This window comes from Streptopelia decaocto (assembly GCF_964273445.1).
Source record: "Streptopelia decaocto genome assembly, chromosome: 12".
Taxonomy (NCBI): Eukaryota; Metazoa; Chordata; class Aves; order Columbiformes; family Columbidae; genus Streptopelia; species Streptopelia decaocto.
The window spans coordinates 16,563,924-16,579,984 of record NC_138667.1 but is presented as its reverse complement, the minus strand read 5'-3'; the positions used below and the strand labels follow the sequence as shown (position 1 = coordinate 16,579,984).

Here is a 16,061-nt window from a genome sequence, read left to right as displayed (position 1 = left end):
TTTAAAACCTTAAAATGCCACTTTAAAATAATGCATGTTTGTGATCTTTCAAAATCAATCTGGTTATAAGCGTTTGCCAAATGGTTAAGGGTTTTTTGAATTTCATTTAGCTCATGATGCAACAAATCACAAAATACTTCACTCGTTACTTTTCCTGCTGTTGTACAGATTAATAAATAGATTGGAAGGACAGCAAATATTTTCAGTTTCTTAAAATGAACTCCCTTCTTCAGAAAAAACACATCTTCAAGTACTGCCTGAAACAACACAAATTGCACCGTGATAAGCGCTTAGAATGAAAATGTACAAGTTGTACTTTGTACACTGCAAGTGTTCCCTCTTCTCACTTAGGAGACCCGCTGTTACTGTCATTGCTGCCTTGTTTTTACAAGATGAGTTATCCACCACCAGTTATCCAAAATCCCCTGCTTTTACCCCAGAAGCATGTAAGAATTAGGAAGATTAGAAAAGTTTTCTCTCTGTTCCAGAAAATACTCTACTTGTTGATACTTTCTTTTAAAAAGAATTTCCTCGTCTTTAATTCCGAGATATCTTCTCTTTCTAGGTGCCAATGTGAACCGGGCTACAGCCAATAATGACCACACGGTGGTGTCACTGGCCTGTGCGGGAGGTCACCTGGCAGTGGTTGAGCTCCTTCTGGCTCATGGTGCAGATCCCACTCATCGGCTCAAGGTATTCACTTTAAACCATGCGTTTATCGTAGCTACCAAAAAAATCGTGTCGTTGATTTAGTACATTAATAAACGCGCAATTTTAAATGGTCTAATTCATATCTTACATGCTGCGCCAGGTAGAAAAATTCATCTTCTGGCTTTTTGTTTCTGAAATATCATTTCAGGATGGCTCAACGATGCTCATTGAAGCTGCCAAAGGAGGACATACAAATGTTGTTTCGTACTTGCTGGATTACCCAAACAATGTCCTGTCGGTTCCTGCAGCAGACCTGTCTCAGCTCACACCTCCATCTCAGGATCAGTCTCAGGTAAGGCAAAAGGAATTTTTATTTAAGTATCACCATAAACGTTGTAAAGAAGCACTTCCTCACTAGTTAAATTCTGAAGCCAATTTAGACGTGAACACAGACAGTGGAAAGAGTTTTTAAAAGTCTATGTGTTTGGAAATGGTAGAGAGTGAGCAAGTGGATTGGTCCTGTCCGCAGTGTCCTGAAGGGCGTGTGCACTGTGTTCCCTTTTCTGCTCCTTACGCGGGGTAGTCCCAAACCTGGGATCTCAGAAGAATTTGCTGTTGTTGTTGCATTTGCTCAGTATTTTGTTTCGACAGTTCCAAACACTTGTGACAGCGCTGCTCAAATATTGTTGCTGGGTTTGGTTGTTATATCAAAGAAAAGATATTGTGTAAATTTAGAATTTTGCTGGCTGGACAGATAGCCTTCCAGTGGAATTAGTTGATTAAAAGTCTAAAGATGTTAACAGTTTTCTAGCCTGTGCAGCCCAGGATTTTGTAAAGAGCAACATAGTTAACATCGACATATTATCCACAATAAACCAGCATGGGACAGGTCATACCAAGAGGCAGCATAGCATACGGAGTTTGGGACAAGTGCAATGGAGGTCTGCTGGAGAAACGGGTCTTTGTTTTACCACTTCAAGTCTGGACCATTCCAAAGTTGTTTGGGTTTTTTTGATTGTGGGGGTTTTGTTCGCTTTAATCTGAGCGTGTGTCTGTGACTTTGTTTGAAGGTTCCACGTGTACCGGTGCATACGCTCGCTATGGTTGTACCTCCCCAGGAACCTGACAGAACCCCTCAAGAGAACTCGCCACCTCTCTTGGGAGTGGTGAAAGGTTAGTATGTGCTGTTCAGAGAATATACAGAACTTGGAAACTGATAGGCTGGGGACAGTTTTATTAGAGCTTATACATAGTGTAGTCCACTTCATCAGTTCTTGAACACCTCTAATGAAGTAGGACTTAAAAGCATTCTATGTAGTGTATAGGTTTTGCCTATTTTCTTCTACAGCATAGGAACACTGGTTATTCTAATTTTATTATGTTTATTCTAATTTATTAGAATTGTGCTTATTCTGATTTTTTTAGAAGAAAATGATTGTGGTAGCTGCCATCATGCAGACTGATAAAGACCGCCACACCTAGAGTTTATTAGTGTTAACCTTTGAATACTGGATGGTGGTCATCTAGAATAGCTGCAACTGTATTATCCATGAACTTGATGCATCAACATTTTTCTGTTCCTGCAGTAGCGATGCAAACACAGGGCACTGCAAAATGCCAATGCAGATCTGCTGACAGGAGAATTTTTCTTCTATTAGTAACAACACTTTTGCAAGTAATTATAACATTGGGGTTTTTGCTTTGAACAGGGTTGAACTGACTGGTTAAAAATGTTTGCAGTCATTAAATGGTGAATTTAGCAGTTCTTTCCCAGCTGGGGGTTCTGTAACGAATTTTTCATGTCTGCTAAGTCACCTCAGAAAGAGAAGCAGCTTCTCAAGTGGAAAGTTACAAACTGCAGCTCGTATTGATTTACAGTTTTGGATGGGGATGTTAAACGTTATAGTATCCAAAGCTCTGTTAGCTAGCTTTACTTAATTCCTTTATTCTGGAAATGCTCCATGCTTCCTAAAACAAACAAACAAACAGAAAAAGCCCAGGGGCACAAATGAAGAGAGAAAAAAATTGTGTACTGAATGGTGTGGCATATATGCCGTGTGTGACGCCTCAAATGCACTTTTTGTATCATTTTCCTAGGGTGTGCAACACTTGATATTTGGGATTTCATAAAAATGAGTACCAAACAAGTGAAAAGAATATGCAGCTTCTAGTTCAAATATATACCAGTATGTGTGGCCTGACAATTAACTATTAGTATTGCGAGTGGGTCAGTGTTCTGGAAGAATGTTTTGTGACGCATGGGAAATCAACGAGGGGTTAGTTGACTACGGTTATAAGGTTAAAGTCTCATTGTTTTAGTTGATCGTAGTTTCGGAAAAAATTAAAAAACACATTATTGCAAATGTCAGTGCATATTCTAAGTATGTTTCCGTGTTGTCGGAACTGGCACAAAAACTCAGGACAAAGCTCCTCTGTGATACGTTGTAAGAGGTGTAGCAATCCGAAATGTGGCACTGGGCTGATGAAGCATTCCTGAAAACTCTATGTGCAAAGCTCTTGTGTATCTTAAATTTTTAGGGGAAAAATGGTATTTTTGTCACAAACACCGTGTGGTCATTGTAGTGATACCACTCTGCTATTTTAACTGCAATAGAGTTAGTGTTCTTTGCTGAACTGCCATTCTGAACTTGTTATACACACGTGGCTTTAATATACCAGAGTTTCATCGTTAGACTTTTTGGGAGACGAGGGGCAAAAGAGAGTGTGAATAAAGACGTGTGCATTATTTCCATGGTTGGGGGGAGCAATCTTAAGTTCTCATATAAAAACACTGTTTATCCTGGGGAAGACAAATTTCTCGCCTTCACAGTTAGAAGTAGCCCCCTGAGTCTTTGTACTAACACTTAACTACTTGGAAGGAGCAGAGGAGCAATAGTAATGCAATAGTAACAGCTTGTTTCCTGAAGAGTTCTTGGCAAATCAAGTGTAAAACTAGAGTGCACTTGTTTGTTATTGTTATGATTGAAATATGGTGTGAGGTTTTTCAAGAGGAGTTTACGGTCTGCTTTTGAATTACATTATTATTCTTCAGTAAAGTAAGAAGGCTTACGGAATACTTGCCATTTGAATAATTACTTTGGCAAAGGATTTCATATCAATGTTTAGCAACTGAAAAGAGAAACGTTTCAGAGCTGATGGTGGATCAAGAGAGACTCAGATAAAGGTGATATGCACAGATAGTAACCTCCTAAAGAGCTGCAGAAAAATCAGGGGAAAGAAGCAGCAGAATTAGTTCACGAGACTGAACAGAGCTCAACTCATGCTTAGGAAGGGTTATTTTTAGTGGACTATGTTTAGCATGTGTCTATTGTGTCCATGTAAAAGTGAAATCCCAGTGAAGTTCAGCTCTTTGTGCTTTTGTGCGGAGAGGCAGAAAGTTCCTTCCTTCCTTCCGTCACATCTTGCACTTGCTGCTGCCCTCGCTTGAACACGGTCGGGACTGCTCGGTGGTGGTTCTGATGCAGCAGCTGCACACAGGCTTTAGGCTACAAAAAGCCAACGTGTCATTTCTGCGGGGGCAGCGGGTCCCTCTGCTTGGGGCTGCGAGGGCTGCAAAGCGCAGGGGCTGTGCTGCAGCTTCCACTGCCCCTGCAGCGGGTTCCCTGGAGCGAGGGCTCTCGGTGCCCCGCACATGGGCTGCTCCAAAGGAATGCTGCTGGGCAATCAGCTGCTGGCATAGTGTTGCTGTTGATAATCTTGGCTAGTTTGGAAATGTTTATAAATATGGAAAGGGTGAGTGTTAGAAGAATGGAGCCAGGCTCTTCTTGGTGACAACCAATGGTAGGACAGTGAGTACAAACTAGAACACAGGAGGTTCCACTTAAACATGGGAAGAAACTTCTTCCCAGTGAGGGTGGCAGAGCCTGGCCCAGGCTGCCCAGGGAGGTTGTGGAGTCTCCTTCTGTGCAGACATTCCAACCCGCCTGGACACCTTCCTGTGTAACCTCATCTGGGTGTTCCTGCTCCATGGGGGGATTGCACTGGATGAGCTTTCCAGGGCCCTTCCAACCCCTGACATTCTGTGACTCTGTGTGCATCGGGTTCCCTGGGGCGCGGGCTCTGGGTGCTCAGCACATGGGATGCTCCAGAGGAATGCTGTTGGGTTGCTTCAGGCAATCAGCCAGTGTAAGAGTGTTGCTGTTGATAATCTTGTTTAGTTTGGCAATGCAAGCTGATGTTTAGTTAGAGTGGGATCTGGAGCTCCTAGCACTGTTTGTGATTCTGCCTTAGTCTTTCTCAGAGTCTGCCTAGTGAGTGCACCGGCTTGAACCCACGGCACGTTTTCAGGACATTATATAAGACCGACACACGACCGCAACAAGGGGATGCTCAGGGAGTCTGCAGAAAGCAGCAGGATTGTTTTCTGAGTCAAAATATTTGAACTACATAAGGCGTTTTTAAGCATATCAAAATGTAGTCTGTTTTTGGAGGCTGTGGTATCAGTTGTTTTGTAAGTTTTTCTCCAGATTTGCATTACTTCATAGGTTATCTGAAATTCTGCTTGCAAATTAACTAATTGACCTTGACTGAATACTTAAAGCCTATCAACATACTGTGAGGAGACTTCTCCAGTGTTGTTTTGCAGTGGGCAGTAACTTGGAGAGTGTCCCCGTTGGGGTGCATGTTTTTCAGAGTTCCACAAGACCCAGTAGACTAAAGTTGTGCATGTGAAAGCTGCCTTGGATCCCTGGGAAGGATCAGAGTTCCCTTGAACTTGTAGCATTTTGGGAATCTGTAAGCTCTTAAAGTTAGACCTTCAGTACATGGTATCCCCTGCATCCCTGTGCTAAATATAACAGTCTAATGGCTTGGAGAAAGGAAAGAAAAACAAACTCCACATAGATTCAATAGCTACCAATTCAATACATATTTTAACTTCCATATCTGACTTTTATGCTTCACACTGAGTGTTTTACTGGCAGAGATCTCACACATTGTGTGATTTAATTGAAAAAGGTTAACAGAAGAACTGGTGAGATTATATTGTTCTCGTTGAGCTCAAGGCATTAAAAAAGCAAGCTGATATTCTTGCTTTTCCATTCTGTCTCCTTTTAGACTTCTCCACTGCACAGTCCAGCTACCTGTTGATTATTTCATGAACTTTACCATCCTCTGATTAACTCTTGCCGTTTCCTCCGTGTTTTCTCCCTGGGTCAACAGCTGACCCTGTTATCCAGGTTGAGTTCCCAAGCGAAACGCAACAGTCCATGCCTCATGGCTTTCTAACTTTGCCACTCTTTGCTTAGTGGACTTAAAGATTTGTTACTTTTTAATGCAAATTGTTAGCAGCGCAGGCAGATGATTGAAAACCAAAACACGTGTAGGTCCCCAAGAGCACAAACATATACAAATCTTTTCACTGTCATTTGTGCAATTGCACTCCTGTGAAGCTTCAGTCACCTGCTTGCCACTGACTAATTTGATTACATCTTAGCAATTTTCCAGTTCTTGGCTGTCAAGCCACCAGAAGGAACTTGGGAGGAAGACTAAGACTGTAAAGTAATTTTTGAATGTCAAAAAACGGAGTTAAGTTTGGCTTGATTTCAGCCAGATTAACCATTGCCTCTTGGATATCATTGCACCTCTTCCCTGCGAGTTTTCCAGAGAAATCGTTGCAGGAGTGATAAAGATTGGCAAAAACACTGCCAATACATAGTGAAAATGCCAACTCAACTGATCATTCAGCCCTCCACAAATAGTTCTGCTCTTCATAAAGAAGAATGAAGTATGTATTAAACCCAGTGTCAAAGATGAGTTTACTTGGGACAAGTAGGCTACTTTTTTGTTGTCCAGTTAGCCAGATTATGTAATATTGTACTTTGCATTTGTGCGTGTATGGATTGCCTGATTGTTACCTTGGTTCTTATAGCTGAATTTCTTACTGATACAAATCACAGCTAAACACAGAATTTTCATGAAAATTCAATATTGAGCTCACCTTATTATTGTTAAGGCTGGTGAATTTAAATTGCTGACTGCAAATCTAACTCTCTACTTCCGAGTCAAATCAGATTTTTAAAACACTCTAAAAGTGCAAGAACAGTGGACAAGCAATTCTGTTAACAAAGCACAAAGATCTTAGGACAGATTGACGCTTCCTGACATTTGCCTTTTGTGAAGTGAGGAACAGGTTGAGTCTGGTTTTGTTGGTTGGCTGGTTTGGGTTGGGTGATTTTGTGTTGCCTTTATTTTTTAAGTTCTAGGTAATATTACCTATCAGGATGACATGGTGATTCCCACAGATTTCTATATGTTGTGGTTTAACCCAAGCTGGCAATGCAACTGCAACAGCCGCTCATTCACCCCCTCTCTCGGTCCCCCAAATAGGGGTGAGAATGGAAAGGGAAGGGGAAAAACTTGGATTAAGAGAAACACAGTTTAATAACAAGATACTAATACACTACTAGTAAAAATATATATAAAATAGAAATAAAAGATACTTAAGGCAATTCCTTAGAACTCTGTCCCAGCAAACAGCACCTGATCCCAACAGCCCATCCCAGAGAGGGAAAAGAGGAAAACAAAGAAAAAGGCAGAATGGCTCAGAGGCCTCTGCAAAATGGTAGAAAGCCGAACTAAATGTCCCGAACTGAACTGCCCCGGCCGTGCCCCAGAGAGAGCGAGAGAGAAAGGGGCCAGAAACTGGAAAGCCCCACTCTTAAATAATTAGCATGATGCTAATGGGCTGGAATACTCTCATTGATCAGTCTGGATGGCAGTCAAGCTCTGCCCCCGTTCTCACACCTGTGGGCAGAGCACTCAGACCAGAGCAATTAAAAGCAGTAACTCTGTGCTGGGTGTTATCTCTTGTTCTCAAACTAAGTCTGAACAATGACCATGCTGTGAAAAAGGTTTCTAACTGCACAAAGAAAATTAACCCCTTTTCAGTCAAACCAGCACGATCTACTAGGTTTGGGTTGCAGCAGAGATGATGTATTTAAACGTAGAAACGTATATTACACAGCTGAACGTTTTTCTTGCGGCCATTTTTTTTCTTTCTGGAAAAATTATTTTTGAATGTAATGTTTTGGGGTTTGATCGATTCTTTTTAATTTTTTTTAATATCTCTAGAAATTAGGGAGCTGTCAGCAAGTCCCATAATTTCATCTAATAAAAAGTAAAGTAACTGTGTGAAGTGGTGACTGAGATGAAAACCACTAAGCTGAAATGCAAATTTTGTTGACAGAACCTTCCTGAAGAGCATAAGAAATTGTAAAACCAAACCTTTGGCCTTTTTAATTTTCTGAAAAGACCTTAAAAACAATGATTTTTCTTAACCTTTTGTGGCTTGCTCTAAAATACAACAGATATCTGTCCTTACAAATTCATCAGCTAGTACATTTAGGGTGCGATCAGAACTGGGCTTTGTTTAAGCAGGAAAATTATTGATCATCTTCGTGTTTCTTGGACATTTCCTCTGAGTAAATATCTCAGTCCTCAGACTTGCAGAGGACAACACAACTACCTGCCTGTGCTACTGAGCTGAAATACGAGGCTGTCGTTTGGGTATTAGCAAATGGAGATGATACATCTATTAACACCATCATTGGGGTCAATAAGCTGGTTCTGTTTTGACTGGTAGCATCTCACCTTTGCTGATCTATTAATTGTGAAAGGGGCATATAAATCACTTCTTTATGGGAGAAGACGACAGCCTATGGATTAGAAGTAAGGGCTAGAAGAGCAAGTGTCTCGAGAATCATAAGCACTCGGGATGAAATGCAGTGTCAGACTTGTTCATAGGCAGCAATCCTATAAGAGTGAATGAGTTTTAAGCAAATTGAAATTAGAAGAGTTAAATTGCTTAGGAGAGCCACCTGAAGACAAGAACTGTTACTCTTCCAAACTTTTGCTCGCAGTGTCTAGGACCTTTAAATGTTACTTGCAGCCAGAAGGCATTAAAAACTGGTAATAACATCCTCTCTACATATTATGTGCTCCAGAGACCAGGAGTGGTGCTTGGAGGAGGCTCGTCTGGGTAAAGACACTGTTGCAACTCAGATTCTTAGGAGATTATCTACAGCAAACAGGAGAAGTACAGGAGATTTCCATAGGAACCATTCAGCTGTCATTTCTTGGAGAGAATTAAAAGTCAGAGAAGAGAAGTCAGAGAAATGGATGGGAAACTGCGTTTGTGCACAGTCAGTCTTACCCTGAGTCGCGTGTTGGTCAGAAAAGCACCTGAAGACATGTACGTGCTCTGCAGGAGCGGTGGTGGAGGCCGAGCTGGTCAGGTTAGTGACCAGGACCTGTAGGAATACGGAAATATGAATAAAAGAGCGATTGATGCTACTGTTCACAAAATAAATTGGGCAACAGTCGTCACCTTACTCTCTGGCTTCCCTGGCATACCCATAACCACTGTGGGTTTTCTATCAACCAAAAAATTCTTTGTCCTGTAATCATGATTACCTGGTGGCAGGTGGTATTTGTGTAGCAATATCTGGTTCTCATTGATCCTCAGTCTTCATTTGATACTAAAGAAGTCTTCTAAAGGTGGCCAGAACAGTTGCTTTAGAGGATAGATTGACTGCTCAATATTGCTAGGCTTAATTTTGCAGAAGGTTGGTTGTGTAGAAGGTTGATGTTCCACCAAAAAAGTAAACGAAAAAAATAGGGTAGGGGGAAGAAAAGTTGATGTAATTATGGTCTGGCCTGTTGTTGGATTTGTAAGTCTTACTGCACTTCCATATTTCAAAAGTGAATGTATAAAGTAGTGTCTTGTTCATAATTATTCACTAAAATGGGCATGGTATTTTTCAGGATATTGTAATATAGAAGGTATTTGGATAAAACAGGAAATTGCTACTTTTAAATACTTCCAACATTATTAAATTACAGTGCTTACATATTTGAAGCTACCAACAGCATCTTCTCCACCTCTGGTCTGGCCTGATGTGCAGGTGTGCATGGCAGGTTTAGCACATCTTTCTTCCTACCCCCCATCCTCTTCCAGCGTCCCCAAGATTACAGTTTGCAACTATTTTCTAGTATGGAAAGGGATATCTGGAACCTAACAAACTGCCCTGCCAGCTAATTAGAAGCTGATTAAAATAACTCTCCGCACCTCTTGTGGAAGGTGAGAGCCCAGCTCCTCACTTCACTCCAGGTCTCAATATGAGGCTGTTCTTCTACTCTTCACTCTGTCTTGTCCTTGGAGAAATGCTTTGCTCTGAGAGGCGTGTTTTCTGCCCAGGTGGGGCTGAATTGAGAGGGACAATATTAGTACTTTATTATCTGGAGGCTTTTTGAACTGCAGCTTTTCTTTCCTACAGAGTAATGGAAGCCGTCTAGAGCTGCCAGGTCATGGGAAGGCTTTGTGTTGGGAGGGAAGCGATAGATCCGCTAACCTTAGGAAAGACATTAAACAGAGCAGTGCAAAGGGTTCCCATCTTAGTCGCACCTTAAAGGCAGGGTTAATTTGCAGTTAAGTTACTGTAATGTTTCTGCTACTTCAGCAGTGGAGTGGCTTAGTTTCAAAAGATCCCAATTGGCTTTTACTAGTTTCTAACATAGATATAGACAAGCACTTTGTCGATCTTTTAATTGATTCAGTAATCATTAATGTTTATTAATACGTAAAGGGTGAGTGTCAGGAGGATGGAGCCAGGCTCTTCTTGGTGACAACCAGTGATAGGACAAGGGGCAATGAGTATAAACTGGAACACAAGAGGTTCCATTTAAATTTGAGAAGAATCTTGTTCCCGGTGAGGGTGACAGAACACTGGCCCAGGCTGCCCAGGGGGGTTGTGGAGTCTCCTTCTGTGCAGACATTCCAACCCACCTGGACACCTTCCTGTGTAACCTCATCTGGGTGTTCCTGCTCCATGGGGGATTGCACTGGATGAGCTTTCCAGGGCCCTTCCAACCCCTGACATTCTGTGATTTTTGGAGTGCAAATATGTTTTTCAAGAGTGGTCCACAAAGTTTCCATTATAACTCACACTGTTAAAAATGAAAGTAAGCAAGGCTTGAGCTACATATCTACCAGCCAGGACAAAGCAAGTTATTGCTAAACTTCAGACAAATTCTTTATTGTCTTCTGGGATATTGTCTTGGGACTCATTTATGCTTCAGAGACAAAATAATGTTAGTGACTGGGATAGGTGTGCGGCTGGAACTGCTGATCTACGCAAGGCAGCTGCGGAAAAAGAGCTCACTGAGGGGCATCTGCAGTGTTCGTGGGCTATTTCCTGGGGTTAATACAGTTTTTATTGTTCCCCTTAAATTTAGATATAGTTTGCTTTCACTCCAGAGAGTGTGGTGAACACATTCAGCACAGAGTTGGTTCAATTCTAATATTTTTTCTTTCTCTTTTTAAGAGAAAAATCTCTTTGAAGAGAAAATTCTCATGTTGCTCTGCTTTTTTAATGAGTTCCCCTAAAAAAGCCTCATTTCAGGGCGAGGTTTATGTGACTTCTGTTTTGACAGCAATGCAAAATGAAATCTCTTGTGGATTGGCATTTTGGTGAAGGAAGACCCACAGATGATTAAATCAGTGGTTTAGGAAACTTAATCCTTCCAGATTTAGCGACTGATTTGGGACTTAGTTCTTGCATCCAGATTTTCACTGAACTGTGTGATATTTAGGTAATTTTATTAAGCTGTGGCTCCAACTGTGCGTAATTTGTGTTCCCTTTTAAGGATTAATTGTATGGGTCTGCTTTGTTGTGTGTTCCAGTTTATTGTGTGTGTTTTGTCCCCGTTTGGGCATAGCAGATGGATGTTAGCATAGAAAATTATTTGATCAGGCCAAAACCCTCCACCTTGTTAATTAAAGTTTCTTATGCTGAAGTCATAATTAACGTTTCAGCACTGAATAGATTGCTACTAGCAGGATCCGACTGGAGGTTTCACAGACGTGGCTTTGGGGAGAGCAGCTTTGGGTTGCTTGTCGAGCACTCGGAGCGCTGCCCTGCCTTGGTGTTCCTTGCTAGATTCATGTTGAAGGTTATTTTTTAACAAGTCTTAATAGTGAGCAGAATTGTTAATTTGTTCCTGGAGAGAGGGAGACAAGCAAGCTATGAATTTTGCCTGAAAACTTTGAAAAAGGTGCTAAAGCTTCAGAATGTATTTGTATACAGTCAGTCTGCACTGGCAGGGTTCTGGTTGTAATGTAAAGGTGGAATGCTGTGGTGTTTGGACAAATACTGGTTCAGAAAACTGATCATACTGTCGAGATAGTCTTCTCTCAAATATAGACTGGTTTGCTTGTAACCTCGCTGTTGGAAGTTAGTTAGTTCTAGTTCAGTTGCTCCACACACCAGAACAACTTTGGGAACTCAGTAAGTTATTTAAATTGCCTTTTTCTTGTTGCTGATTTCACCTCCCAGATGCATGGTTATGTATGTCAGAAGCTAAAGGTTTCGTATTAAAATAGCTGTGTGCAAAGGGATATTAGGATCAACATTGAAAATTCCAGCTGTATGCTTTGTCTTTTCCTGTCTTAACTTGGAGTGCAGGGTTTACCTTTCTGTGGTTTGACAGATGTGAAGTGTTAGTTGTAAAGATTTTTTAAATATTTTTTTAATTATTTTTTTTTATTTTTTTGGTGGGTGAGAGGGGAGGTTTGGGATATCTTCAGCATGGCATTTTTTCAAACATTTTTCATGTGCTTAGGTGCATCCAAGCAGAAGTCAAGTTCCCTGCAGGTAGCAGATAAGGACCTACTGCCACCTTTTCACCCCTACCAGCCTTTGGAATGCATAGTAGAAGAGACTGAAGGCAAGCTGAATGAACTTGGACAGAGAATTAGTGCTATTGAAAAAGCACAACTTAAATCATTGGAATTAATTCAAGGTGAACCTTTAAATAAAGATAAGATTGAAGAACTTAAAAAGAACAGAGAAGAACAAGTACAGAAGAAGAAGAAAATATTGAAGGAGCTGCAGAAGGTGGAAAGGCAGTTGCAGATGAAAACTCAACAGCAGTTTACCAAAGAATATTTGGAGACCAAAGGGCAGACAGACACACCACTTCCCGTGCAGCAGCAGTGCCCACTTACAGGGGTCTTCCCAGAAGTGGAAGCCGATAAGGGTCTGCCAGAGGATAACTTGTCAGGGTTACCTCAGGTTGACACAATCTTGTCTAAAGATGACGAGCAACAACAGTCTCCACCACCTGCTGAACAAATAGAGTTTGTCCCTATCCAGCCTTTGCCAGCACCGCAATGTAATTTTTCTGGTAATTTGGGTTATAATGGAACAGAGTCTCTTGAACTTCAGAAAGCATTAGGGAATCAGCAGAATGTAGGACAGCAGCAGCAAATTGCTGGGCAGGGGCTCTTAGTTCAAGAAGCAGACGGATTAATGGTTGCCACTCCAGCACAGACGCTTACCGACACTCTTGATGACCTAATAGCAGGTGGGTTAAGAAATATACCTATTTTTTGCATTAATATGTGTGCTCAGTTTCCCCTTTCCTCTCCTTCCCTCCAAAAACATCTTGGGGTTTTCCAGTTTGAGAATACTTGCTTAAGAATGAAGTTCCTGATTAGTGCTATTAATCCTAACAGTGACTTCCAATTCTAACATGAGACTTTGAAATACCTCTTTTCCAAAGTGCAAAACTTCCTGTACTGGAGACCTATTGAGCCCCTTTGGCTTCATCTTTTTCTCTGTGCTGCTTTAAAAAGCCCTATCGTGAGCGATAAGTAGTGTCCATTCGGAAACCTGAAAGCATGAGAGTTTTATATCTTCTATAGGATTTTCTATACAGGCTTATACCTCGGTGACTTCAGTGTAGTAGCCATCTCTAGAAAATGACGAATTATTGTATGGGCGAATGTGTCCCTGTCCGTGCTGCTGGAGGTGTTGCTGTAGTTTAAACACAGCCTGGAAACCACACGCAACTGCTCCGTTCTGTAATGGTTGTGTTTTCAGAATACACGCTAAACCCCGCTTGTTGCACAAGAATATCTGTTTGTTAGATGTAACATTTGGCAAAAATGTGTCCTGTTCTGTGGATGAAAAGCAAAAATCCAAACGTCCTTCCATTGCTTGATAACGGTGTGAAGACGAATGGAAGTTCCTACACGTTGGGTTGTGTGAATCTCCGTATGGAATAAAGAGCTATTGTTTTGGCTGACTTCGTTTCGTGGATTTGACTAGGATTGATGTTTGCTTCTAGAGGTATGTAGGATATAGCCAGTGTTGTTTGGTCTGTAGTTTTTTTTAATTCAGTGGCTTTTAGCTTTTGTTTGCACCTTGTGTCTGTCCCTCAGCCCTTATTTTCCTGCTCCCTCACCCCCCCTTGTAGTCACTGCCCTGTCCTCTTACATTCATTTTGAAGTTGTAGAAACATGCGGTAAGACCTTTTGTTAGCCATTCCTATGAACTGTTAGAATGGTCATTGCATGAAGCTTATGCAAGTGGAGTCTTCCTGCAACATTGCAACAGCCCGTGGAAACCAGAGCTGCTGGGACAGAGCAGCATGTGGTACCATTCTGCCATATGCTGTCATTCAGAGATCCTCTTGTATTAGAGAGAGTTGGTCTTGGTTCCCCCTTTTCTGCCGTGACGTGTCTCCGTCCCCCACTCTACAGTGCCCTTCAGACTATTCAGCCAACATTAAAACAAAAATACAATTGGATTCTTCTTGAATTTTATTACTGAAGATTTGGTGCTGGTGCGTGTGAGGAGGAAAATTTGAATCGTTGATGCAAAACATAATCAACAAGGGCTTAATCCTTGGAGCGGATCCTGTTGCTGACAGTTCTAACATACCTAGCACAAGACCATGTGTTTTATACCCTTCCATGGTTGGCAGCTGTGTATTGCATCCAAAATATTCGGTGCACCCAAAATGAATTAGTGCCGCAGTGAGTTGAGTGTGAGAACTCTGCCATTAGAGAAGAGATTGCAAACAACCACAACAACTTGATCTTCACAATAATTTTTAAAACCTTCATTTCTGAAGCTGTTTATTTAGTTTTTGCTAATAATTAAAGACATTTTTCGCTAAGAAGTTATCTTTACTTATTTCAAAAATCAAAACCAATAGCATGCTGTTCTACAACTGTTAGAAACGGTATTTACAGAAATGCAACTTTAAAAAGTTTAGCCAACCAGTTCCAGACGCTCCTGCAAAAATGTTGCTTTACTGAAATAGATTTTCTTCTGAAATTCATGCTTGTTTTAATTCCCTCCCTCCAAAAAATTGCTCAAACAGAATTAGATATTTGGTGAATTTTTTAGATCCAGACTAAAAGTGACCTCTGTGTAAATTACAGTCCTACTGCATCTCTAATTTATGCGCATCTAAAAACAAACCGTAAATCTACCTACTCATACTCCAAACTCTTTTTGTCTGTATTTAAAATCCACTTGAGCTTTTTCTGCAAATTTCCCCATGAGTCCTTAATTTTATCAAGAATTTGGAGCAATAGAAACTGTTACGAGAGTGGATCTATCCATATGTGCTACAGTCACCGGTAACGTTCAGGGGCTCACGTGCGGGAAGTTGGAGCTGCAGGAACCGTGGGGAGCAACTCTTGGTTTAGAAGGGGTATGAATGTTTTTATTCCTGCCGACTATTCCAGTTTGTATCAGTTCTACTGCAGAAGAACAGAAATGTTAAATTAGCTTTTTGCCCCCTGCACTGAAATACCTTTTACTGTTATTAATAGCGGTGATGTAAGAAGCAAGTTTTTAAAGCCTCAGTTGAGACTAGTTGTAAGGGAGGAATTGCGTTTCTACAAAGCCTCGAATCTTTATTTCCCTGCTTAACTTAATTAAGGCAACATACATAAATGGAGTGTTTTATCTCGCCAGTCTGCTGGCATAATTTATCTGCGAGGTGTTGCGATGGTTGACATCAAGGTGCAAAGTGTGGAAGTCTCACTGGCAGTAAGTCACTGATAGACGTGGACCTGAGTCCCCTCTTTCATAAAGCAACAAGACTGGTGAAGGGACTTGAGCACAAGCCCTATAAGGAGAGGCTGAGGGAGCTGGGCTTGTTTAGTCTGGAGAAGAGGAGGCTTAGAGGTGAGCTCAGCACTCTCTAGAACTACCTGAAGGGCAGTTCTAGCCAGGTGGGGATTGGTCTCTTCTCCCAGGCATCAGCAACAGGACAAGGGGCCATGGGGCTTCAACTCTGCCAGGGGAAATTTAGGCTGGAGATTAGAAAGCAATTCTGTGCAGAGAGAGTGGTCAGACATTGGAATGGCTGCCCAGGGAGGTAATGGACTCACCGGCCCTGGAGGTTTTTAAACTGAGATTGGACATGGCACTTAGTGCCATGATCTAGTCAATGGACTGGAGTTGGACCAAGGGTTGGGCTTGATGATCTCTGAGGTCTTTTCCAAGTGATTCTGTGCAGAAGTAACGGAGCAACCTTTGGAAAGTCACATCAAACCTAAAACTGAAGCAGCTCTTTCCACTTCAGAACGT

The 16,061-nt window shown here is 41.5% G+C and overlaps 1 protein-coding gene across 14 annotated transcripts in view; it reads left to right on the top strand.

The window, feature by feature from the left end:
• LOC309445339 (ankyrin repeat and KH domain-containing protein 1-like) overlaps positions 1 to 16,061 on the top strand; it is a 115,185-nt gene that overhangs the window by 63,741 nt on the left and 35,383 nt on the right. For 13 of the 14 annotated variants that reach the window (XM_082064004.1, XM_082064003.1, XM_082064012.1 and 10 more), the window contains 4 exons: positions 566 to 693; positions 860 to 1,003; positions 1,722 to 1,824; positions 12,292 to 13,035. In XM_082064004.1, coding sequence (XP_081920130.1) covers positions 566 to 693; positions 860 to 1,003; positions 1,722 to 1,824; positions 12,292 to 13,035 — 1,119 coding nt within the window. The remainder of the gene's footprint in view (positions 1 to 565; positions 694 to 859; positions 1,004 to 1,721; positions 1,825 to 12,291; positions 13,036 to 16,061) is intronic. The other variant, XM_082064002.1, reaches the window with a different exon arrangement.